Source organism: Suricata suricatta, chromosome 3 (assembly GCF_006229205.1).
Source record: "Suricata suricatta isolate VVHF042 chromosome 3, meerkat_22Aug2017_6uvM2_HiC, whole genome shotgun sequence".
In the NCBI taxonomy this organism is placed as follows: domain Eukaryota; kingdom Metazoa; phylum Chordata; class Mammalia; order Carnivora; family Herpestidae; genus Suricata; species Suricata suricatta.
This window is the reverse complement of record NC_043702.1, coordinates 66,952,984-66,978,498: the sequence shown is the minus strand read 5'-3', so window position 1 is coordinate 66,978,498 and position 25,515 is coordinate 66,952,984. Positions and strand designations below refer to the sequence as shown.

The 25,515-nt window shown below is 36.9% G+C and overlaps 1 protein-coding gene across 1 annotated transcript; it reads left to right on the top strand.

Annotated features, from left to right (window-relative positions):
- The first annotated feature begins 505 nt into the window (after window positions 1-505).
- On the top strand, window positions 506-24,309 carry GCA (grancalcin). The gene is made up of 8 exons (XM_029934482.1): window positions 506-635; window positions 3,008-3,172; window positions 6,897-6,966; window positions 12,276-12,319; window positions 12,609-12,756; window positions 16,905-17,018; window positions 22,079-22,137; window positions 22,770-24,309. The coding sequence occupies exons 1-8, from the start codon at window positions 609-611 to the stop codon at window positions 22,794-22,796; spliced, it is 654 nt and encodes a 217-aa protein (XP_029790342.1). The 5' UTR covers window positions 506-608; the 3' UTR covers window positions 22,797-24,309.
- The last annotated feature ends 1,206 nt before the right edge of the window (window positions 24,310-25,515 follow it).

The following is a 25,515-nucleotide window of genomic DNA, read 5'->3' as shown; positions in this document are numbered from 1 at the left end:
TTTTAGTTCAGAAGCACTCCCCTTGGGGCAGCAGCGATGAAGGAAGGTTTCAGATGATATGGTGTCAACATTACCATACAATAAATGAGAGTAATTGAAAGTTCTGAAATTCACAAGTGTATATTTTGAAGTCCAGCTCAAAAGAGTGGAAGAGTAGGTTAAAAGAAGTCATGAATTGTCGGGTTTAGGGGTTCTCAGAAAAATGGAAACTTCAACCGGGACAGCCTTGCCAAAAAGAGTAAGTTACCAGAGCAAAACCTTCTCCGCAGTTTGGTGAGGAGGGAGCGCGAGACCTGAGAGAGCCAATAAGAGCCCATCAAGAAGGGGGCTGGGTGCGTGAAGCCAATCAGAGATGAGATGGGTGGGATTAGATTCCTTGAAGGCGGGAGTTTCGGTAGCATGGGCTCCTAAGGGCCGGGCTCAGCCAATCGGAAACGAGCAGGGCGGGGTTCGACCCCGAGAAGGGGCGGTCGCAGGGAAGTAAACCACACCGCTAGCACCTCTCTAGCATCTGCCTTTGCTCTGCACCTGCACTGGTTCTTCCGCCTTTCTTCCAGTTGGGCGGACGCTCTTTCGAAGGGTGACGGAGGACGCTTCTACAGCTTGTCATGGCCTACCCGGGGTACGGAGGAGCGGTGAGTTCGGGCCGATTCTAAGCAGCCTCCGCCCCCGCGGGATGGAGCGCCCCTGCGGGCGGTGCCCGCCTGGGAAGTTCGCTGTCAGTTTCTGCTTCCCGTGGCTGGTCTCCCGAAGCAGCGGGGCTGAGACTGCACCCTGCTGGAAGCTGGGCTCTGGGCAGAGCGGGGAGCCACAGGTTTTCTAGGCACCCCCTTCCCGGGGCGGGGCACCTTTAGCGCTCCTTGTAGAGCCAGGGATGTGATGTGCTTTTAGAAATTTCCTTCTTGGTTTGGAGGAACAAAACCGCCCTTTCCTTGTTCCAGTAATATTTTGTGGTCGACCCGTTTTGCGACATGTTCTCTTTCCGAATTTTTGACCACTTCTTGTTTTCTGCCCTTTAAGTTGCTTATGAATAAATAAGTATGCTAAAAGTCTCCTAATTTCTATTTTCTACCTGGGGCGATCTGTTCTAGATTTTTGGGGGGAGGTGGTCAGTGTTAGGTTACTCTTTTTTACATAACTTTATCCGAAATCACCTTTGAAAGTTGGAAGTTGTAATTTGTGCTATACTCTTTTTTTAATATCCAAATTTGGCCTGTCTTTTATTGGCCTTTTTCTTCTTTTCAAAGAAAAACCTGTTTTTAAAAAATCCCATCTATTTTCGTTTGTTTTTAATCCATTATATTCTTTTAACATTGACTGTTTGCTTTCTTATACTTAATTGCTTCATGATCCAGACACGCATTTCCTGGAGTTTGAAGTACATTTTCTGAGCTCCAGTACTTCCTCCATACCTTTGCCCTTTACACATCCAGCGATCTAGCTCTTCAAGCTACTGTTTTATTTTTATTGTTTTGGAGGAACTTTTGACTCCCCCCCACCCCCCTCCAACTTAGAATTCATTTTTTGCTTTTTGCCTTCTGGCAGTCTCTATTCATCCTTTAAGGATGCAGGTAAAGGTTTTTGTTCAAAATGGAATAACGAACAATCTTGATACTTCTTTCTCCTCCAGAGTCATAAAAATGCTCATTAAAATGCCTTTCTAAGGTATTAAAAATGTATACCAAGTTCCAAAGTGAAAAAAGTGGAGAGAAACCATACCATAGCAGGAAACAAACATCAGACTATCTACATTTGAACCATGGTCTCCTTCTTAGTAGTTATTTGACCTTAACCAGTTTAGGAAACCTCTTGAAATTTTAGGTCTTTAACTGCAGAGAGGACATAGTCGTTTCATACTTAATAAAGTTTTTGGAAAATCAAATCACATATGGAAAGTATTTAGTACCTGGGCTATTAAAAGCTGTCAGTAAATATTAGCAGTGCATTATTATTGTTGGTATTCTTATTGCTATTCTTGCTAGTTTTGAAGACTGTTGTTGGAATTATCACTTTATCTGTTTATTGGTGTCTTTTTTAAATGCTTTTTATTTATTTTTGAGAGACAGAGAGAGACAGCATGAACAGGGGAGGGTCAGAGAGAGAGAGGGAGACAAAGAATCTGAAACCGGCTCCAGGCTCTGAAGTGTCAGCACAGAGCCCAACGCGGGGCTCGAACCCATGAACTGCAAGATCATGACCTGAGCTGAAGCCAGATGCTTAACTGGCTGAGCCACCCAGGCGCCCCTTATTGGTGTCTTTTAAAATTTAAAAAAAATTATTTTTTATTAGTGTTTTATTTATTTTTGAAACAGAGAGAGGCAGAGCATGAGCGGGGAGGGGCAGAGAGAGAGGGAGACACAGAATCTGAAGGAGGCTCCAGGCTCTGAGCTGTCAGCACAGAACAGGCCTGATGCAGTACTCGAATTCACAAACCATGGAATCATGACCTGAGCTGAAGTTGGACACTTAACTGACAAGAGCCTCCCAGTTACCCCTATTGTTGCCTTAAAAAAAAAAAATAAGTATTTTCTGGTGGAGACAATGTTTGCACGTTATGCAGTTGCCCATGACTAGTTCACAATTTCATTGTATTTGCCATGTATTCTTCTAAGTTTGTGTCCGAAGTATGCTACTTCTTAGTTTGACTGTAGGTGAAATTTTCTTGTTATTTCTTTACTTTTTGTTTATTTCAGTGATGTTGATGGTAAACACTTAAAAATTGTTCTTCATGTTCATCTGTTAAGTTCTTACAAGCTAGAGAGTTCTTTTTTCTGTTACACTTATTTGATACTGGATAACATGTTAGTGAACTGAATTAGTTCCTAATGCAGGACATCTAGAATTTTGTAGCTTACAGCTTTTGTGATAGTGAATTTGGTTGCTTTTTAGTAACTCTTTCTATACTTGCTTTTCAGTAGACTCCTCATAAATATTTTCTTTTAAACCAAGTTTAGTAGATAGCAGATAGTGTTTGTATTTATAATCGTAACCTTTTTCACTCTTACAGTTCGGAAATTTTAGCGGTCAGATGCCAGGAATGCAGATGCAAACGGGACAGCCTGTGCCTGGAACAGGGCCAGACCTGTACCCTGGTGGACACCCAGCATATTCTGACAGTTACTCCTCAGCCGGAGACCCCATGTGGACATACTTCACCGCCGTTGCTGGACAGGTGAGATGCTAAATATATGGCACATATATCAGGGTTTTCTTGTTTTGGTTTTTAAAGTTTTTTTAATGTTTATTTATTTTTGAGGGGGAAGGGCAAAGAGAGAGGGAGACACAGAATTCAAGGCAGGCTTCAGGCTTTGAGCTGTCAGCACAGAGCCTTATGCAGCGCTCAAACCCAGGGCCCGGGAGATCATGACCTGAGCTGAAGTCAGGTGCTTCATCCTCTGAGCCACCCAGGCGCCCCACAGATGCCAGTTTTAAAAAGTGATTGCTCTTTGAAAGATTTAGTGTGTCATTTTAAATGTATATGAAATTTGTATTTAAGCTTACCTGGACTAATTTTTCTCTTGAGATCAGAGATGAGGGTAGTCATAATATTTCATTTTTTAAAACTCTGTTAGTATGATACCTGATACATTGTTGATTTCATTAAAAGAGGAAGCAGTGTGGTGCATGGCGATAGAGCCAAAGAGGATTGGGAGAAAGAGGTCTACATGTAAATCTCCTTGGGGAAGCTGGGGCAGAGTGTCGGAAAAGGAGACTTTTAAATGGTGAATAGCTTGGGAGAGACTAAAAGGTAAAGCACATTGGGAAAGTGTAAAGAAAACAGGGCAGAAAGGAGGTTCAAATACCAGACTAATGAGAAGAGACAGATTCACAGTTGAGTCTTAGCCACAGTCCATATCTCTTCTTTTATACCTATCAGTGAAAACTTACTGAGTAGTTAATATGTCACAGAACTCTGATAACACTTTTCATTTATTATTCATTCGCTTGAGTATTTACTATAGCTGGCTGGAAATAGAGGATATACACAGAACTAATAGATGTGGCAGACACTTCGTTTTCGTGACCCCAATTCCATTCACAACCTCTTCTTCCCTTCTGTGGTAGTAGTTGGAAAAGCCCTAATGTCATCCTGGACACCTTTGTAATTAGTAAAGGTGGTCACGGGCCATAGGACTGACCCTTGAGATTAGGAGCAGTTTCTTGAGAACGCTTTTTCTTTTCTAAGTGAGAAAATCCCTCCTGGGAACTAGTGTTGGCCCCTTTTGCTCCTTAATTCTTCCTGCCTAGAAAGGGAACTTGAAGTAGGAGGTGCAGCAGTCATTTTGGTACCTTGAGTCAACAAGCTTGAGACAAAGGCCTTTGGATGGGATGTGTGGAAAAGTGTGTAGAGATTGATGTCATTGTAAAACTGCCATAGAGTCCTATTCTGTCTAGTCTCAGACTTCTTTTGTAAAACAATCAACCCTTATTGGTTTAAGTCTCTTTGGTAGTATTTTCTGTTGTTTGCAGCTAACTGTAATGCTAACTGTTCCATTATACCATTCTAATCTGCAAAGAACGCATAAGTAGTGTAATGCAGGGAATAAGACTGTCATCTATAATTGACTATATATTAAATCTATTTTATAAAACTGTAACTTAAAACAAAGGAACCGGGCATATGTATTTAGAGACTTTTATTTGACCTCTTAACTCTTCCAGTGTTAAAATTGTCAACAATAGTTTGCTATCTTTGTACTGTTTTAGTTTCAGTCTCTTCAAAAAGGATTAACAAAGATTAAAATAATTTTTATACTCCTTAACCCAAATTTATAATGTGTCTTTTGAACCTACTACTTTTCAACTTTTCTTCCTCTGTAATCTTTGTTTTTCCCTACAAAAGAATTTCCAGAGAAGGGACTCTCAGGGTCCCTTCTATGTCTCTCAATATACAGAATTCAGAGAAAGGTCTTCAGTACACTAAGTGGACTTTTCTGTGAAACATAGAAGCTCATAGTTGAACAGAAATTTCATCAGACTGCATAGGACTGATTTCCTTCATTTTAATTGGATTGGTTAAGGTCTTTGGTGAATGCAAATTTCTCTTTTGTAGAAAGTTTTAAGTTTGAGCCTTTGAGCCTGTTGTTTATACAATGCATTATTTTTTTATAAGTGAGAAAAAATTGATGAAGCTTAGTAATTCTCATTAATTTTAGTCTCAGGTAGAGTATCATTTTCCCATGTAAGAAAAGTTAAGGTAAAGGTAATTTATAACCATGTTATCTTAAGTGTACTAGAAGATAGAAGACATTTTTAAATAAAAATGAGAGAAAAATCATTTCCTATCTTACATTTTAATAATTTGTAAAAGATTGTCTTTTAAAATTTACTGTGCAATATTGGCAATGACCTTGTTTGTGCCATCGTTTCATGGGGATACTATTGACAATGGCAGCTGTGGACTTGATTGATTGTGTTTGTTTCTTTGTTAGTTTGGTGGAATTTACTGATTTCTTCTCGGATCATGTTAGAAGTGTATGCATAGTTATTCAAAGTCTCGAAATATAATAATGATTTGATATAATAGGGAGGTAGGTGATTGTCTAAAAATTCCTTCCAAAGTCTTTTTATCTTTGGAGGAAAAATTCTAACCTAGCTTTGATTCTAAACAGTGTTTTTTTTTTTTTTTTAAAGTATAATTCTCTTACTGGAGACTTAAAACTTTAATAAGCAAAATCTCAAAATCATGCACGTCAGAGAAAGAAACATTTAGATACTCTTTGTAGGCACATGGCTGATCCATTGGAAAGAATGCTTTTTATTTTTTCTTATTTCCACTACTGGAATGTTTTCTCTTACTGAAATTTTTGTTATAAGGAATTCCCTGATAAAGATCCATTAGGATATGAGTGTTTATAATACTTCTTAGAAATAATTTGTAAAAATTTTCTTCATTTCTTGGTTTCTTAGGGAAACAAGCTCTAGGGGTGCCTGGTTGGCTCAGTTGGTTAAGCGTCCGACTTCAGCTCAGGTCATGATCTCATGTTTTGTGGGTTTGAGCCCCGTGTTGGGCTCTGTGCTGACAGCTAGCTCAGAGCCTGGAGCCTGTCTTCGGATTCTGTGTCTCCCTCTCTCTCTGACCCTCCCCTGCTCGCGCTCTCTTTCTCTATCTTTCAGAAATAAATTTAAAAAAACTAAAAAAAAAAAAGAAAGACAAGCTCTTACAAAGTTTGTGTTTTAAATTTGTCTCCCAGATCCTTTCTCAGAGCTAATTTTTTGCATTTATGACAAATGTTTATGATGCTTCCAAGTAAATTGCTCTGTATGTTTATATAGAAAACAGGGGGAGGTATTAAGACATAATGAAAATATTCAACCTGTTGTACTTCCATTGTGATTTCTTGTTTGTGCTTAAAAGATTTTTATTTCCCATAATAAGTTCAAACAAGAATGTCTGGGCCATATCAGAAGAACAGCAACAAGATGCAGGACGACTGGGGGAAAGGGATTCTCTCCTCCGGATTGTAGCTTCAGTGGTTACAGCTTCAGTATCCCTTAGAAATAATTTCCCCGCAAAAGTTGCATTAGGGGCATGTGTCTGCGACTGTTCTGAACACATTTTGATCGTTTTTCTGTTTTAGGTAGGGGTACAATGACTCTCACAAGATATTATTTTGACCTTTTATTGGTCAGAGTGAGTATGCTGTTTCTCAGGAGTAGAGAAAATAGATTGTATTTGAAATGCTTAAAAATTAATAGAATATAATTTGTGAAAAACATTATTTTGCATGCTCTTCTGTAATATGCTTTTGTTGTTAATACTTATTAATTTTGTAGTTGATAATAATGTTTTAAAGAATGCATGTCTGTTGATTTGGCCTAGAACAGCCAACCTGCACTTTAATATGATTTTATACACTTGTGTCTTAAATCAGGTTATAATTATTTTTTAACAGGATGGTGAAGTGGATGCTGAGGAACTTCAGAAATGTTTGACACAGTCCGGAATTAGTGGAACTTACTCTCGTGAGATCTCCCCTACCCCATATTTAAAATATTTATTAAAAACCCTTTTTCTCACAGATATAAATGCCCATGATTTAAAGAGTCAAATAATTCTGCAAAGATTATTATGAAGATAACTATTTCTTGTGCACTGTGTTTCTGTCTCCCTGACTTTAACTATTCCTAGAGAAATCTCATTTGACTTTTTCATCAGACTCTTAAAATATGCCTCCAGACCTCAAAATAATATACTTTTATCACTACAGACTTTCAGGCTGGTTTTTTTTTTTTTTAGGTTTATTTATTTATTTTGAGAGAGCTAGAGCAGGGGAGGGACAGAGAGAGAGGGAGAGAGAAAATCCCAAGAAGGCTTTGCTATCTGTGCAGAACCTGATGCGGGGCTTGATCTCACTAACCATGAGACCATGACCTGTGCAGAAATCAAGAGTCAGACACTCAGAGCACCTGGGTGGCTTAGTCGGTTAAGCGTCTGACTTCAGCTCAGGTCATGATCTTGCGGTTCGTGGGTTTGAGCCCTGCTTTGGGCTCTGTGCTGACAGCTAGCTCAGAGTCTGGGGCCTGGGTTCAAGTTCTGACCCTCCCCTGCTCACGTTGTCTCTGTCTCAGTCTCTCTCTCTCTCTCTCTCTCTCAAAAATAAATAAAGCAATAAAAAAAAGAGTCATACACTCAACCATATGAGCCATCCAAGTGCTCCCCTTCTATGATTCTTTTAATTCGTTACAATATTCTTAAAATCCAAGAGCTCCTTTTTGTTCCTGTATGTGAAGTCTGCCCTTATCTCTCTGAAACTGTTAATGTCTTTTTCAAAGTTTTTTCTTCTTTTGTAAACTGTTTTCTCCAAATTTTTTTTCCAGTTTATTTATTTGGGTGTCTTTCATGTTAGGTGCTTTTCTCAGGTCTGCTGGTCCTTGGTTGTACATATTTAACTAAAGTGCAGGTGAGAAGCTCCCGGGTGATGTTTAATATTGACTGTAGACTTCAATGTCTGGTGGTCTGAGGGGGCCGTTTGTCGTGCAACAGTGAGTATCAGTGTATTTAGGGATTTCCTTTTGGGCTGATCCTTTGGTAGGAAAGGAGGGCAGACGACCCAGCAGGGTCCTCAGTCTTTGATAAGCAGTAATTTAAATTCCTTATTTTACCAGATGGCTTAGGTTAGGGTGGGATATGTGCCTAGTACCCTGCAGTTCAGAGACCCTCTCCAGAGAATAAAACCCCACACTTCCCCTGGGGTGAGAATCAACAGGGCAACCATCTACTGATCTGAGGCAAGAAGGGGATTTGGGGCTCTAAATACTCCTGAAGTAGGTATTCAGTTGATCCTTCTGGTTTCATCTCTACCTTCACACGCATTTTCAGAAATACTAGCTATTCTTAAATGTTTGGGTTCTTTCCCAAGATAAGTAGGCTGCTTATCAGCTTTCTTGTTGTGTGTTTAGGAAGCCACTTTTTCAGAGCTAAGCTTAAGATTAGGGTGAGGGTTAGGGTTAGGGTCAGGGTTAGTGTTAGGGTATGTGACAGGTATTGTACATTGGAGAGTTGGAGTATTGTAACCAACTCTCCAGATGGTTAGGGTTAGGGTTTGAGGTTAAGCCTTAGGGGTAAGGGGATGGGGCTTAGGGCTTCGGGTATGCCTAGTCTCTTGGAATTTGGAGATCTCTTCAGAGTATACATCCCCAGGATTTTGCTGAGATTAGAATAGACATTACTGAGATCTACGGAGCTAAGGCAGGGAGGGGATTTGGTGCTCTAAATATTCTATAAATAGATATTCAGTTGGTTCTTCTGTTTTTATCTCTACCTTCATACCCATTTTCAGAAATACTACCAATTTATAAATGTTTGTGGGGTCTTCTCCAGGATAACTAGGCTGCTTCTGAGCTTTTCTTCTATGTTCCGAAGCCACTTTCTCAGATCAAGGGTTAGGGCTAGAGTTGGGATTAGGGTTAGGGTTAGGGTCAGGGTCAAGGTCAGGGTCAGGGTCTGGTTAGTGCTAGTGTGTGTTCCTAGTGTTTTGCAGTTCTGAGACATCTCCAGAGGGCGGCAGTTCGGGTTTGTTTTAGAGTTAGTGTGTGTATGGTTAGAGGTTAGGGGTTAAGGGTTATGGGTTGCGGAATAGGGGTTCTAATATGTTCCTGGTGTCATGCAGTTCAGAGATCTCTCCAGAGGTCTAGGGTTAAGGTGAGGATTAGCGTAGGGGCTAGAAAATAGGGCTTAGGGGTTTGGGTATGGACTAATATGCTGCACTCAGAGACCTCTCCACCATATAAATACCAAGAAGTAAGAATAGACATTACAGCCGTCCTCTGAGCTGAGGCAGGGCAGGGATTTGGGGGCTTAAATGCTCTTTAAGTAGGTATTTAATTGGTCCTTCCATTTTTATCTCTACCTTCACATCCATTTTCAGAAATACTGCCAATTCTGAAATGTTTGGGGTCTTCTCATTGGAGCAACTAGGCTGCTTCTCAACTTTTTTTTCATCAGAAAAATTGTGTTTAGAAAGTCTCTTTCTCATCTCTAGGGTTAAGGTTGGAGTCAGGATTAGTGTTAGTGTTAGAGGTTGTAGGTTATTGATTAGTGGTTGAGATTAGAGTTCGGATTAGGGTTAATGTCAGGGTATGTGCCTGGTGTCCTGCCATTCAGAGACCTCTCCAGAAGATTCGTGTTAGGGTTAACATTAGGGTGACTGTTAGTATCAGGGTTGGAGGTTAGGGGCTAGGGATTATTGGTTATTGGTTAGGACTTTGAATATGTGCCTGGCATCCTGAAGTTCAGAAACCTCCCTGGACAATAAATCCCCAAACTTCTACTGGTATGAGTGTAGATATGACGTCTATCTATGGATCTGAGGCAAGGAGGAAATTTGACGCTCTAAATCCTCTTTAAATAAATAGTCAGTTGGTCCTTCTGTTTTTATCTCTACTTCATACCCATATTTAGAAATACTAAAGATTCTTAAATTTGGGGGTTCTTCTCCATGGTAACTGGGCTGCTTCTCTGCTTTTGTTTCCATGTGTTCAGGAAGCCACTTTCTCACATCTAGGGTATTTTAGGGTTAGTGTTATGGTGAAGATTAGGGTTAGTGTACGTATTGGGGGTTAAAGGTTAGGGGCTAGGGGTGAGTGTTAGGATTATTGTTAGGGTATATGACAGTTATCTTTGTGCAAAGACCTCTCCAGAGGGTTAGTGTTGGGTTAAAGTTAGAGTCACTATTAGTATCAGGGTTAGAGAATAGGGGTTACTCGTCATTGGTTAGTGGTTAGGGCTTTGGATATATGCCTGATATCCTGAAATTTGAAGAACTCTCCAAAGTAACTCCCCAGACTTCTGCTGATGTGAGAATAGACATGGCATCCATCTACGGAGCTTAGGCAAGGAGGGATCTGGGGACTCTAGATGCTTTTTAAATAGATAATATAGCTGGTTCTTCTGTTTTTATGTCTTCCTTCACATCCATATTTAGAGATACAATCAGTTTTTAAATGTTTGCGGTCTTCCCCTGAATAACTAGATTTCTTTTCAGCTTTTCTTATTGGGTGTTCATGAAGTCACTTTCTCAGATCGAGGTTAGTTAACTTCTGTCCCTCTTACTACTTTTACAATTCTTCCTTTGTTTTCTTTTATTCTCTTTTTTCTAATGGTTAATGACTTTAGAAAATTTAATATTTTTCCCATTCTAATGGTGTATTAAAAATCTATGAACTTTCTCCAAAATTCTTCTCTATTCTTTGTCAAAAATATTTAATCTAATATATATATATATATATATTCAGTCCTATTTTATGATTAAAGATATGCTTATATGAAGATTCACTTCTTGCCATTTGTTATCCTCTGTTGAGATTCTCCCACGTAATGGATGTGTGCCATGTTTACTTGAAAGCAAAATGTATCATTCGCTTGACAAAATGAGGGAATGCCATCCAGAGGTTGCTCATGGAAACTTTGCCACCCGCCTTCTTCCTACTTGAACAGGATTTGAAGGAGCACTGGGCTCCAGTCTTGACTCTTCCATTTACTGGCTCTGTGAACTTGGAAAACTTTATTATGCTAGGCCTCCATTTCTTCATTTGTAAATTGGGACTATAATACTTTTATATGTTTATGTGAAATCACAGAATCATACTACCTGGCTCATAGTGAATACTCATTGAGTGTCTGTCGAAATGTCTGTCTGAAAATATTATGACCACCTATTCTAACATTGATGCCATATTAAACATTTAAAGAAGATCTGCTATTTTAACTTATAGAATGTTTTATGATTTAAAAAAGTTTTTTTAAATGTTTATTTATTTTTAAGAGACAGAGACAGAGTGTGAGGAGGGAGGGGCAGAGAGACAGAGCGAGACACAGAATCTGAAGCAGAGTGTTTTTCTTAATAGGCCTAAAATTTAGATGAAATATTTTTTATTATAAAATTTCAAAATGTACTATCAAATAAAAAAAGATAACTTAATTTTAAGCATTTTTATTTATTCATTCATTTTAAGGAGCTATTAGTAAGAACTTGGTAAGCTTACCTAAACTGCACTGACATAATATTTCTCTTATCAAGACTGATACAATGAGTGTTGAGGTAAATCAGCATACTAAGTCAATATAATTGTGATAAGGATTAGAAAAATTCTAACTGGTGAGTCTTCATTTATAGTTCTATAAATATATAAAAGTGTTAATATCTCTATTAACCTATGATATTAAGATAGTTTATTTTTTCTTCCTGCCTTTTCCCTTGCCCAAGGGAAAACAGCTGCTTCAAATCGGAAGCTCATATTTTTACTTGATTGATTGCAGTAAGCTAGCAAATGATTTACCTACATCCGGGTTCGTCTTACTTTGCTCTATAAAATTCTTCAGTGACTTCCATTGGTCTAAATCTTCAGGGTGGCATTCAAGACTTTCATGTTCTGACCTTCATCTCCCTTTGAGATGTCATCACAGGCCAGTCCTTCACCCCATACTTTAATCAAATTTCTAAATCTTTCAAGTTTTGTGTTCTCAGTATATGTCAAACTTCTACTTAAAAACCTGCTTGTCCTTTATGTTAGAAAGATTGAAGCCCTCCTTTCCCCTGTGAGAGCAATTTTCAGTTGTTTTATAATTGCTTATCTAACTACCCAAATCTCCTTACTAGATGTGAGTAGTTTGAAGTAGTAGCAAATTTTATTTTAGTCTTTTTTTTTTATAGATAGGGTGACTGTATATTTTTGGCAATTTTTAAACATTTTGTTTTATAATAGTAATTGTCATAATTTTACATAGATAAAATTGGGCAGACTCTAGTTCAAATAACAAATATGTTTTACAGCCTTCAGTTTGGAAACCTGCAGAATTATGATCGCCATGTTGGATGTATCCTTGTATAAAAATAGAAAATACTAGAATATGGAATAATTGCTTTCTGAATATAACTAAGCAACTTTTGGCTATAGATGACCACAGTAAATTAGAAACTTTAAAAATACTTTCTAAGGTTCTGTTTGAATTCCATGTTTCCATTTTTATGCAGAAATCTATTCATATGCTAAACTTGGCTAACTTGCAGAAGCATACTAACAATATTTTAGTTAGTGATTTACAGCTTTGGGTCAAGTAAATTCTCTTTGTTATCAAAATTTATTTTTATTAATAAAACTATCAGAGAGATTACACAGGAAAAATGGGATTTAATGAATTCAAAGAACTTTGGGCAGCTCTTAATGCCTGGAAGCAAAACTTCATGACTGTTGATCAGGACCAAAGCGGCACAGTGGAACATCATGAATTGAATCAAGCCATTGCTGCTATGGGTAAGAATATTAACATTCTTTAGAATCTATCCAGATCAATTGTTCTTTGATGAAATGAATCTTAACTGTTTCGATATGTTAAGTAATAAAGGAATATATTATTTCACCAACTGTTTCCCAGTTTGATTTGAAGATTGTAGATGAATTCTGACTGAAGACTTAACAAAACCATTTTATCTGTGATTTTTTTCAGAAGATGATCTTTGATCATTCTGGTTGACAAGATAATTTCTGAATTTTCTCTGTCGAGTGTATTAAAATATATTCCTCTAATTGTTGGTAACCATCATTTATATTGTATTCTTTTATAAAAATTTGTTGAGATCTCTAACATTTATTTATATTGCCAGTTCTTTTGAAGTATAGTTAATATGCAGTGGTATATTAGTTTCAGGCACACAACATTTCTATTCTTTGCATACCAGGTGTTCAACAATTTTATTCATTACTCAGTGCTTACCACAAGTATATTCATCATCTGTTACCATACATTGGATATTATGATCATATTGACTATATTCCCTATGCTGTATTTTTCAGGGTGACTCAATTATTTTGTTTTAATTTTTTTTAATGCTTATTTATTTTTGAGAGAGAGAACGAGAGAGAGCAAGAGCAAGCAGGGCAGGGGAAGAGAGAGGAGGAGACACCGAATCCAAAGCAGGCTCCAGGTTGTGAGCTGTCAGCACAGAGCCTGACACAGAGCTCATACTTGTGAATGGTGAGATCCTTACCTGAGCTGAAGTTGGAGCCACCCAGACGCCCATGGGGTGACCTAGTTATTTTGCAGCTGGACGTTTGTACCTCTTATGCTTTCCTCTGGGAACCACCAGTTTGTTCTCTGTATTTGAGGGTCTTTTTTGTTTGTCCCTTTTTTCTTTGTTTTGTTTTTGAATTGCATATATTTGTGAAATCAAATGTATTTGTCTTTCTCTGACTTATTTCACTTAACATAATATCCTCTAGGGCCATCCATGTTGTTGCAAATGGCAAGATCTCATTCTCTTTTATGGCTGACTAATATTTCATTGTATTCATGCACCACATCTTTTTTATCCATTTATTGGTTGATGGACACTCTGGTTGCTTCCATAATTTGGCTGTTGTAAATAATGCTGCGGTAAATACTGGGCTCCATTTATCTTTTTGAATTAGTGTCTTCCTTTACTTTGGAAATATCCAGTAATGAAATTACTGAATTATATGGTATTTCTGTTTTTAATTTTTACTTTATTTTATTTATTTATTTTGCAAGAAAGAGAAAGAGAAGGGGAGGGGCAGAGAGGGAGGGAGAGAAAGAGAATTCCAAGCAAGCTTGCCCCTGTCAGGGTAAGCCCGATGCAGGGCTGGAAACTAGGAACCATGAGGTAATGACCTGAGCCGAAATTAAGAGTCTGAAGCTTAACCATCCTAGCCACTCAGGTGCTCCCTTCTATGTCTGATTTTTTAAGGACCCGCCATAGTGTTTTCTGCAATGCCTGCACCATTAACAGAAAGGCTCCTTCTCTACAGTTTCACCAATACTTGTTATTCTTTGTCTTTTTGATTCTAGCCATTCTGACAGATGTATCGTGATCTTTCATTGTGGTTTTGGTTTGCATTTACGTGCTGATTCAGACTGTTGGGCATTTTTTCATGTGCCTGTTGGCCCTCCATTTACTTCTTTGGAAAAATGTCTCTTTGGATCTTCTGCATATATTAACTAGATTTATTTGGGGTTTTATTAGTGTTGAGTTGTATAAGTTATTTATATTTGTATATTAACCACTTAGGATGTCATTTGCAAATATTTTGTCTCATTTAGTAGGTTGCCCTTTTCATTTTGTTAATGCATTCCTTCACTGTATGAAAGCTTTTTATTTCGGTATAATCCCAGTAGTTTATTTTTGCTTTTGTTTCCCCTGCCTCAGGAGACCTAGCTAGAAAAATATTGCTTCAGCCAGTGTTAAATTACTGCCTATGTTTTCCTCAAGGAGATTTATGTTTTCAGATCTCACATTTAGTTCTTTATTCCATTTGAGTTTGTTTATGGTGTAAGAAAATGGTCCGGTGTCATTCTTTTGCATGTAGTTGTACCGTTTTCTCTGCACCATATGTTGAAGAGACTCTTTTCCCTATTGTATATTCTTGCCTCCTTTGTCATAGATTAATTGACCTTATAATCATGGGCTTATCTGTTCTTTTCATCTGTTTGTCTATTTTTGTGCCAGTACCACAGAGTTTTGATTGCTGCAGTGCTATAGTATATCTTGAAATCTGAAATTGTGATACCTCCCACTTTGTTCTTCTTTCAAAGGATTACTTTGACTGTTTCAGGTCTTTGTAAGTGCCATACAGATTTTAGTATAATTTTGTTCTAGTTCTGTGATAAAATGCCATCTATATTTTATAGAGGTTGCATTGAATCTGTAGATTGCTTTGAGTAATAGGGACATTTCAACAATATTGGTTTTTCCAAGCCCTGAGCATGGAATAGCTTTCATTTGTAGTAAGATTTCTAATTTGATAACAAAGGCTTATCTCTATATATTACTGGTTTCCATACCATACTCTAGCTTTTCAGCAGTAAAAACCATGTTTTCTAAATTTTCCTTCATTTTTTTATGTTGTTAGTATACACAGTATACACAAAAATACCTCAGAATGTGAAGTCTGCATTTTAGAGTATTTTAAAAGAATGTAACTTTGTTTTTATCCTATCTTTGATAAGCTGAGGTTTTCAGTCTTCTGAAACCTTCTTTCAGAAGTGGCAGTATAAAATGATGTTTAACCTGTTTTTACAGTTCATGCTGTTTTAAGTAGTTTTCCTATCTGTGTTTACCCTTGTGAATTTTTTACACTTATTTCTAAACAAAATACATTTGTAAGAAAATTAACCTTTTAGATTTTAATATCTGAATCTCAAATTCCAATTTAAAGAAACTAAAGCTAGTGATTTGCTTTGTTTTGTTTTGTAAGTAGACATTTTATTTTTAATAGATGGTCATTTTAGGGACAGTCCTGAACACATCATGAATAGTTCAGTGAAAGCGTTAATAACCTAATGGGTTAAGCTTGATCCTTAATTTAACATAATGTTGAAAAGTTACTATAACCTTATGCAAAAAAAGAAAACTGCTAAAGAGTTCACAGAGGCATTTGAGTGCCACAAAGAAGTATTATGGAGTATTCAAATTTAAGATCTTCATATACATGTTAAAAAATTCAGATTATTTTGCTGAGAATGCTATGGGAAATCATAAGAATTGTATCATTCCTACATTCAGATCATGATTCTCTACTAAGAAGCTTAAGATAAATGTGCATATAATTACATTAGCTTGCATATTTTACTTATATTAATTTATATCTTTATTTATTTTTAGCAAGTTCCCTGGATTACATTTTACTGTAGCTACACATAAAATTCTCTCCATGTTTATAATTGTTTTCCTCTTTGAATAGATTAGTGTCTTCTGTCCAAATCTACTAATCTAGTAATATATAGTGACAATAATTCTAGGTCAGCATCCTTCACAATAAAATATGCACATATTGGAAAGTTGCTAAGAATAGATCTTAAAAGTTCTCATAACAAGAAAATTGTTTATATAGGGTGACGGATGTTAACTAGACTTACTATAGTGATCATTTTGCAATATATACAACTATGGAATCATTATATTGTACATCTGAAACTAACATAATTATATATGCCAATTATACCTCAATGAAAAAGAAGAAAGAAAAAGGAAGTAAAGAATTTGAATGATAGCAAAAATCACTAATAATCTTTGCTTGATATTCTTTAAATAAGTATGAAATTACAGAATTGAAATATTGGAACATTAAAATTTACAAAATAATTCTAGACATTATTTAAAAATAAAACTATATTCTAAAATTAGAAAACAATAGTTACGTTTTTCTTAGTTATGACTTCTTTACAGAACTAGAATTTATATTTATATAAATATAAAAAAGTGGTATATGTATATATACCACTTAACTGTTAGTGATAAAGCCTTTGATAAATTTCAATATGAATGTGTTTTTAGTATATATTTTTATGGAATGAATTTTGGGATATTATTTTTTATTGTTTTTAAAGAAAATGCAATGCTGTGGTGTTCTTTTGTTTGGTTTTAGAAGTTTTAATGTTTTTCTAGGTTATAGGTTGAGCCCTCAGACATTAACTGCTATTGTTAAACGGTACAGCAAGAATGGCAGAATCTTCTTTGATGATTATGTGGCTTGCTGTGTGAAGCTTCGAGCACTGACAGGTATTAATCATTTAAAAACTGGTATAATGTTATGTAGCTATTTTTCTTGTTTTTTTTTCTTTTTTCAAGTTACTGATTTTTTTTTAAGTTTATTTATTTTGAGAGTGACAGAGACGGCATGAGTAGGGGAGGAGCAGAGAATCCCAAGCTGGCTCCATACTGTCAGCACGGAAACCAATGTGGGGCTTGAATTCATGAAACCATGAGATCATGACCTGAGCAGAAACCAAAAATCAGACGCTTAACTGACTGAGCCACCCAGGTGCCCCTGTATCTATTTCTCTGAAAAATATCTCTTGTTTTCTTCAACAAGTTTATAATATGTATTTTTCATCTTTGTTCACTGTTAAATCTAATTAGTTTTAAGCCTTTAAAACTTTAGCAATATTGTGAACAAAAAATTAAAAACTTTAGCAGTATGAATACTGAAAAATTTTTGTAGCTCAGTTTTGGAAAGTTTTCATGTCTCAGTTGCTTGGGATATCAAATCCCTTGATTTAATTCAGTATGAAGAGAAAAAGGGAAGATGGCTGTGGAATAGGAGGACCCTAGGCTCATCTTGTCCCATAAACATATCAAGATAGCCGTCAGATCATCATAAAGATCCCAGAAATCAACCCGAAGACTGACAGAACACACTCTACAACTAAAGGGAGAGAAGAGGCCACATAGAAGAAGGTAGGATGAGTGGAGACATGATTTAGGGGAGAAGTGGATCCTGGGTGCTGCAGGGAGGAGGAAGCTGTAGTCACGGAGAAGGGCGAGAGAGCGAGGAACAAATGGGAACACCCAGGGAGGACATTTCCTCAGAGCACTGGCTTGGAAAATGAGAGGCTGAATTTCGTGAGTTCTTGCAACTAGCAGGGCTTGAAGTTTGGACTTTTAAAGGTTAGTAGGCAAGGCTAGGATAGAGTCCAGAGGGTACTGCATTGGTCCTGGAGAAAAGGCAGGCAAAGAACCTGAGGGCAGACAACATGGAAATAGTGATTTGAAGAATGCTTGGTGCACACATTGGGGAGAATATTCACTCTTCTTCTACTTCCCTGAGAGGCAGAATTCATAGGGACACCTCTCCAGCACAAAGGAGCCAGCTGGTATCATTTCCCTGCCCCACCCTTTAGCATAAACACATAGCCACATATGGGAAGTGGCGTAGTACATACATGGGCTGCCTGATTTGCTTATACCAAACTTCACAGCCCTGTGCACAAGCAGGACTGACTTCTCAGTCAAGTGTACTTCAGTCTTAGAATGGCAGGCTCCTCCCCCAGAAGAACAGCACAAGTACCTGCCTCCACCACATTTCCTGACTAAAGAGTTCTGTACAGCGTCAGTTCCGGTGCAGGTGGTGTCAGGTCTCATTTAACAAGCAGACCACAGCACATCTAGTTAAAACTTGCCACATTCTGGCCAACGACCAAGCACTGCCCACAGCAGGTAAGTAGAGCCTCTACAGATGATGGGCTGCGAGGACAGAGCAGCCAAAATATAAAAGCAGAACACACATAGCAAACACCAGAGACACTCCCTGAAGTACCAGGCCCTCGACACGACTGACCTCTTCTTTACAAAGCTATTACTCTCACGAGCAGGAGACCTAACTGGCCTTTGTAACAAAGAGAAGAAGGCAGAGACTTAGACAAAATGCCAAGATGGAGGGATTTATCCCAAATGAAAAAAACAAGAAAAGGCCACAGCCAGAGATTTAACCAAAACGAATGTAACTAGCATGCCTGGTGGAGAATTAATTTCTTAAATTATTTATTTATTTATTTTTTATTTTTGAGAGAGAGTGTGAGCAGGGGAAGGTCAGGGAGAGGAGACACAGAATCTGAAGCAGGCTCCAGGCTCTGAGCTAGCTGTCAGCACAGAGCCTGGTGCGGGGCTAGAACCCACGAACCGTGAGATCATGACCTGAGCTAAAGTTGGATGCTTAAGTGACTGAGCCACCCAAGCGCCCCAGCCTGGTGGAGAATTTAAAGCAAGAATCATAAGGTTACTCACTGGGGTTATAAAAGAATAGAAGACATCAGAGTGACCCTTACCATTGAGATAAAAGAGTTGAAGAATTAGAGATGAAAAATGTAATAAATAAGATTGGAAATAGGCTTGATACAGTGAACAGCAGGCTGGAAGAAGCAGAGGAATGAATTAGCTATGTTGAAAACAAAATAATGGAAAATAATGAAGATGAACAAAAGAGACAAAGAAGAATATGGAACATGAGCATAGACTTACAGAACACAGTGACTTCATCAGCCATAATAACATTTATAAGACTCCGAGAAGAAGAAGATAGAGAAAAGAGGGCAGAAATTTTATTTGGAAAAAAAAAAAAAAAAAGCTGAAAACTTCCCTAATCTGGGGAAGGGAACAGACACTCAGATCCAGGAGGCACAGAGAACGCCTATCAAAATCAACCGAAGCAAGCCAACACCAAGACCTACTATAATTAAATTTTCAAAATACAGTGATAAAAAAATCTTAAAAGCAGCAAGGCAAAATAGGTCCTTAGCTTATAAGGGACAACCCATAAGGCTAGTTGGAGATTTCTCAACAGAAACTTGGCATGCTGTAGTCAAAGTGCTGAATGGGAAAAATCTGCAGCTAAGAATATTTTATCCAGCAAGGCTATCATTCAGAATAGGAGAGTTTTCTAGGCAAGCAAAAGTGAAAGGAGTTAGTGACCATTAAATCAGCTCTGCAAAAATATTAAAAGAGACTGCAACAAGAGAACAAAAGTGACAAAGACAAGAAAGGATGAGAGAAAATCTCCAGAAACGACAAAACAAGTAATAAAATAGCACTAAATAACGTAGTTATCAAGAACTATTTTGAATGTAAGCAGACTGAACAGTCCACAATCAAAAGACATAGGTTGTCCAAATGGATTAAAACACAAGACTCAGCTATACACTGTCTACAGGAGACTCATTTTAGACCTAAGGACACCTGCAGATTGAAAGTGAGGGGATGGAGAAAACTTTATCAAGCAAATGGATGTCAAAAGAAAGCCACAGTTGCAATAATTATATCAAACAAACTAGAATTTAAAACAAAGACTGTAACAAGAGCTATAGAAGAGCACTATATCATAATGAAGGGGACAGTTCAACAAGGAGATCTGCCAACTTGCTAATATTTATGCACCCAACATGAGAGCACCTAAATATCTAAAACAATAACAAACATGAAGGAATGGATGGTTAATAATACAATAATAGTAGGGGACTTTAACATCCCACTTACATCAATGGACAGCTAATCTAAACAGAAACTAAACAAGGAAACAATGTTTTTGAATGACACACCAGATCAGATGAGTTAAATATATTTGAAACATTCCATCCTAAATCAGTATGATACCCATTCTTTTCAAGTGCATATGATACATTCTCCAGAATAGATCACATGTTAGGTCACATATCAGGCCTCAGTAAATACAAAAGGAGTGAAATCATACCATGCATCTTTTCTGACCACAATGCTGTAAAACTAGACGTCAACTACAAGATAAAAACTTGGAGAGATCATAAATACATAGACATTAAACAACAGTTTACTAAACAATGAATAGGTCAGGTAGAAAATTTTTAAAAATACATGGAAACAAATTAAAATGAAAACATAATGGTGTCATGGAGCCTGATTGGGATTCTCCCTCTCTCTCTGCCCTTCCCTCACTCATATTCTCTATGTCTCTCTCAAAATAAATAAATAACCTTAAAAAATAAAACACTTTTTGCACAACAAAGGAAACAACAAAACTAGAACACAGCCTATGGAATTGGAGAAGATATTTTCAAATGGCATGAGTGATAAAGGTTTCGTATCCAAAATATATAAAGAACATATAAAACTTAACTACCAAAAAACAAGTAATCCAATTAAAAATGGGCAGAAGACATGAATAGACCTTTTTGCAAAGAAGACATCCAGATGGCCAAGAAAATATGCTCAACATCACTGTTCACCAGCGAACTATAGATCACAACACAAAAAAGAACAGTGGCTAAAATCAACAACACAAAAAACAACAGGTGTTGAGGCTGTGGAGAAAGGGGAACCCTCTTGCACTGCTGATGGGAATGCAAACTGGTGCAGCCACTCTGGAAAACAGTAGGAAGTTTCTTCAAAAGTTAAAGATAGAACTACCATACAATCCTGTAATTGCATGATTAGGTATTTACTCAAAGGACACAAAAATCCTAATTCAATGGGATACATAAGCCCAGATATTTGTAACAGCATTATCTATAGTAGCCAAATTATGGAAACAGCCCAAGTATCTATCTATCAATGAATGGATAAAGATGATGTGGTATGTATACACAGTGGAACATTACTCAGCTATCAAAAGGAATGAAATCTTGCCACTTGCAACAACATGGATGGAGCCAGAGAGTTTCAAGCTAAGTGAAATAAGTCCATCAGAGAAAGAGCTATACCATATGATTCACTTATATATGGAATTTAAGAAACAAATGTGCAAATGGAAAAAAGAGGGAAACCAAGAAACTAAGTGTTAGCTATAGAGAAAACAAACTGAAGGTCAACCTAGGGTAGGTGGTTGGGAGGATGGGCTCAATAGGTGATGGGGATTAAGGAGTGCGGTTGTGATGAGCACCTGGTAATGTAGGGAAGTGTTGAATTATAATATTGTGCACCCGAAATTAATATTCCACTGTGTTAACCAAATGGAATTTAAATACTCTCAAAAACATTAAAATTTTTTTTACTTTTACTATTTATTTTGAGAGAGAGAGAGAAAGAGAGCACACAAAAGCAGGGGAGGGACAGAGTGATAGAGAGAGGGAGAGTTAATCCCAATCTCCGAACTGTTAGAACGGAGCCTGACATGGGGCTCAAACTCACAAACTGGAAGATCTTGATCTGAGCTGGAGTCAGGTGCTTAACCAACTCTGCCACCTCGGCACCCCTACAGAAACTTTTTTTGTTTTAATTGAGAATGAAATTAGTCATTTTTTAGTACCTAGGGACACTAAGTATTTGCAATTAAATATTTAAAATTGTAATACAATTTTTTTGTTTGTTTAAAGATTTCTTTAGGAGAAGAGACCACTTGCAGCAAGGGCTTGTGAATTTTGTGTATGATGATGTAAGTATTCTGGTATTTACACTGCCCCCTAGATGTGTTCATAGTTGTCAGAAATGTTAAGTGATCCCTGGTACCAATACTGGGAATAAAATATTTTAGAGACCATATTCTTTTTCTAGATTTATCAGTTAAATGCAAATAAAAGATTAAATATTTGTATAGATACCAATTTGACATTGTATTGTACTTCTGAATTTTATGACATGTTTTTGGCAGTCTACTTTTCCAGTCATTTTTAATGGCCAAACTACCATTTTTATAAACAGTAGTTTCGTTTTGGTAATCTTGAAGAGAGAGAGGAAGTTTTCATCCTCAATAGATTATGAAGCTGTTCATTTCTCTTTTCAAATTGTTGCAATTAATCTGATTCCAGGGTGTTGTTTTTTTAAATTGAAATTATAGGAACAATTTTATTTCACATGTATTTCAGTGTTTCAGGGTTTTTGTTTTGTTCTTGTTATGAGGAAGTTGTAGTGGCAACATTTCCCTACTAGTATGTACTTGCTTAAATTACAAGCCTTGGAAACTTTAAAAATGTCCCTTCTTATGAAGATGTTTTTATGGAGTATAATTAATCAAAAAAAAAAAACCTTTTTTTTTGTTACCCGCTGATGATTTTGCTTATGTGTTAGTTTTTGCAGGGTACGATGGCAATTTGAGTGTCTAGAATTTGAAAGCTGAAGAAATACTGTGAATGTTTTTGACCTGGAAGAAATGAACTGGACTACTTTGAATTTAATGCTTTTTGGGCTTTGCCATGCTTGTCCCTTGTTATAGGTCTGTTCCCTTTCTATGTGGTTTTACCTTAATGCATAATTCAAAGCCATACAAGAAATGTTTTTGTATTGGAACAGTATTGCTTTTAGAAAAGCTACCACTTAACGGATATTTGTATAGTATCCTAAAACACTGGTTTATGAAGAATTGATGTAAATACCTTTTAGCCTTAATTTTTAACATTGTAAACCCAGAAGAATGTATTTACAAGATAGATTATATAAGAAGCCAAATAATGAAAGCCTAGATGAAGCTAATGTATACTTACCTGAAGGCTACAAATTATACTTTGAATTTTTTCTTTGTGGCTGTTGGTTTGGAAGGTGAGCTAGAAGAAGAAGTTTGGATTTTGTGCCATATTTGTAGAAGGGCTTCTTTATTCCTTCAACACATAATTTAAGAACAGAAACTCACTGGTCTTTGCCTAAGAAGAAAATTGTAGTTCCTAAAATTTTATACTACATCAGCTTAGGTGGACTGCAAATTAATCTACAGAGAAATAAGGCTACAGGAGGTATTTTTTAAATATACAGTGTATATTTTTCTTCAATATGCTTTATTATCTTCTGTGGAAAAAAAAAGTTCTTAACAAAACACTGTACTTTTTTTCTCTCTGCACTTTTTTTCATTAGGGATGACCGAGAGGGCCTAAATTGGCATCTTCCTTTTAAATCTAGACTTTCTGGAAGAGACACGTATTTTTAATGAAATGTTAAACTAAATTGTTCCATATATAATGCCAACTGTTTACAAAGTTAAAAAAAAATCAGGTAATCTCCCAGTTTGTTTAACTGTTCAGGAACCCTGAGCTTGCCTTCCTGGAGGGCATCAGCTGCAGGCTTTGGCACTGCTAAGCTGGTGAGGCGTTGAGCGCAGGTGTGCGGTGTAGGGGGTACTGACCATGGTGGGCACCGCAGCCTGCTTCTGAGTGGCCTCCCTGCTGAAACTACAACGTGGTCATCACGGCCTTGGCACTTAAGATCCCTGTATAAGCTGTCGTCAGTAAGGCAGCCCCTTTCCTTGCAAACATGCCCAGGTCTTTCTTAATGAAGATTTAAAAAGCCATATGTTTTCTTACACCTTAACTGAATGTCTTCCAGCTTAAAATGTGCATACGCATTGACATAATTTTAGTATGACTGGTGACCAAGTTAACTATGCTTTTTATAAAATTCTGGGTCTCTTAAAGGATGGAGACTGAATGGTAGCATCTTGGGGGAAAAAAAGTTTTGTAAAGTTACAGAATTTTAAATCCACTTTTGCTTTCAACAGTCCTGGAAAGGAAGTATCAGATAGTCATTTTGACATTATAATTTTATATAATTAGCTGTCAGATTCATTTGGTCAGCAGTATAAACATGTGTGAATAAATAATCCATATACTTTTGTCCTCTAGTTGCTAGTTTTTTTTTTTCCATGAACGTATTAAGTGATAATGTGAGAGGATGTTAACTGAGCCATAAAATAAAATACAGTATTAATTAAAAGTGTTGTAGGAAGAAACTAATGTAAACAACTCTTACACCATTCATGTGGAATAAGGGTGATAATATGACTCAGCAGCCTGGGATCTCAACATCCAGCTTATAGGTAATCGAGTTGCTGTACACTGTTCTGAGGTCAGTTATAATTTTTCTTACTTTAAGTTAATGGTTGAGGCTAAAAACTTTTAAAATGACATATGATATTATTCATCTAAGTTTCTGCCAAGACACTTGTATTAGAACTCTTCATATGATTCTCTGACTCCTTCAAGGTGTTCCTATGAATTTTGGTTATAGGCAGTCTGTGTAGGACTTTATTTTTTTTTTTATTTTTTTTTATTTTTGAGAGACAGAGAGAAACAGCATTTATTTTTGAGAGTCAGAGAGAGAGGGAGATAGAGAATCTGAAGCAGGCTCCAGGCTCTGAGCTGTCAGCATAGAGCCCAACACGGGGCTCAAACCCACAAACCATGAGATCATGACCTGAGCCGAAGCTGGACGCTTAACTGACTGAGCCACCCAGGCGCCCCAGGTGTAGGACTTTCAGTGACCAAACATTTTTGGGAAATTCTCACCCTTTTCAGGGAGCTTGATAAAGCCTAAGGTACTTTAAATCCTGGTTACTTATGTTTGATCTAGTTTGTTCCAAACATTTTTGATCACAGAACTCCTTTCTCTAGCAGAACTAATTTTCCATACCAATCCAACTTAATTGTCAGACAGTTCTTTTGCACTGTCCATTAACTAGATAACCTTATAAATCATTAGGCATAGAGAATATTTTATATGGGTTTTTTATACCAAAATGCAACTCACTTTTTGATGCTCTAAGGATAGTTGATGTAAACATACATCCATTAATAAAGTAAAAAATAGTCTTATGAGGAACAGGGCCTGGAATATGAATATAGTCTGGTAGTTTATACTGGTTAACTCACACCCAGTTGTCTTGTAAAGAGTAAATTATTGAATAATGTACACTCTTAACATCTAAGTGCTTTTATTTATACAGTAAACATGTTTCCATGTCATTTTGAGAATTTTTTAATAAACATTCAAATAGCTTGCTGTAAAGTTTTGTATCATACAAAATCTGTTAACATATATGAGATGCTTC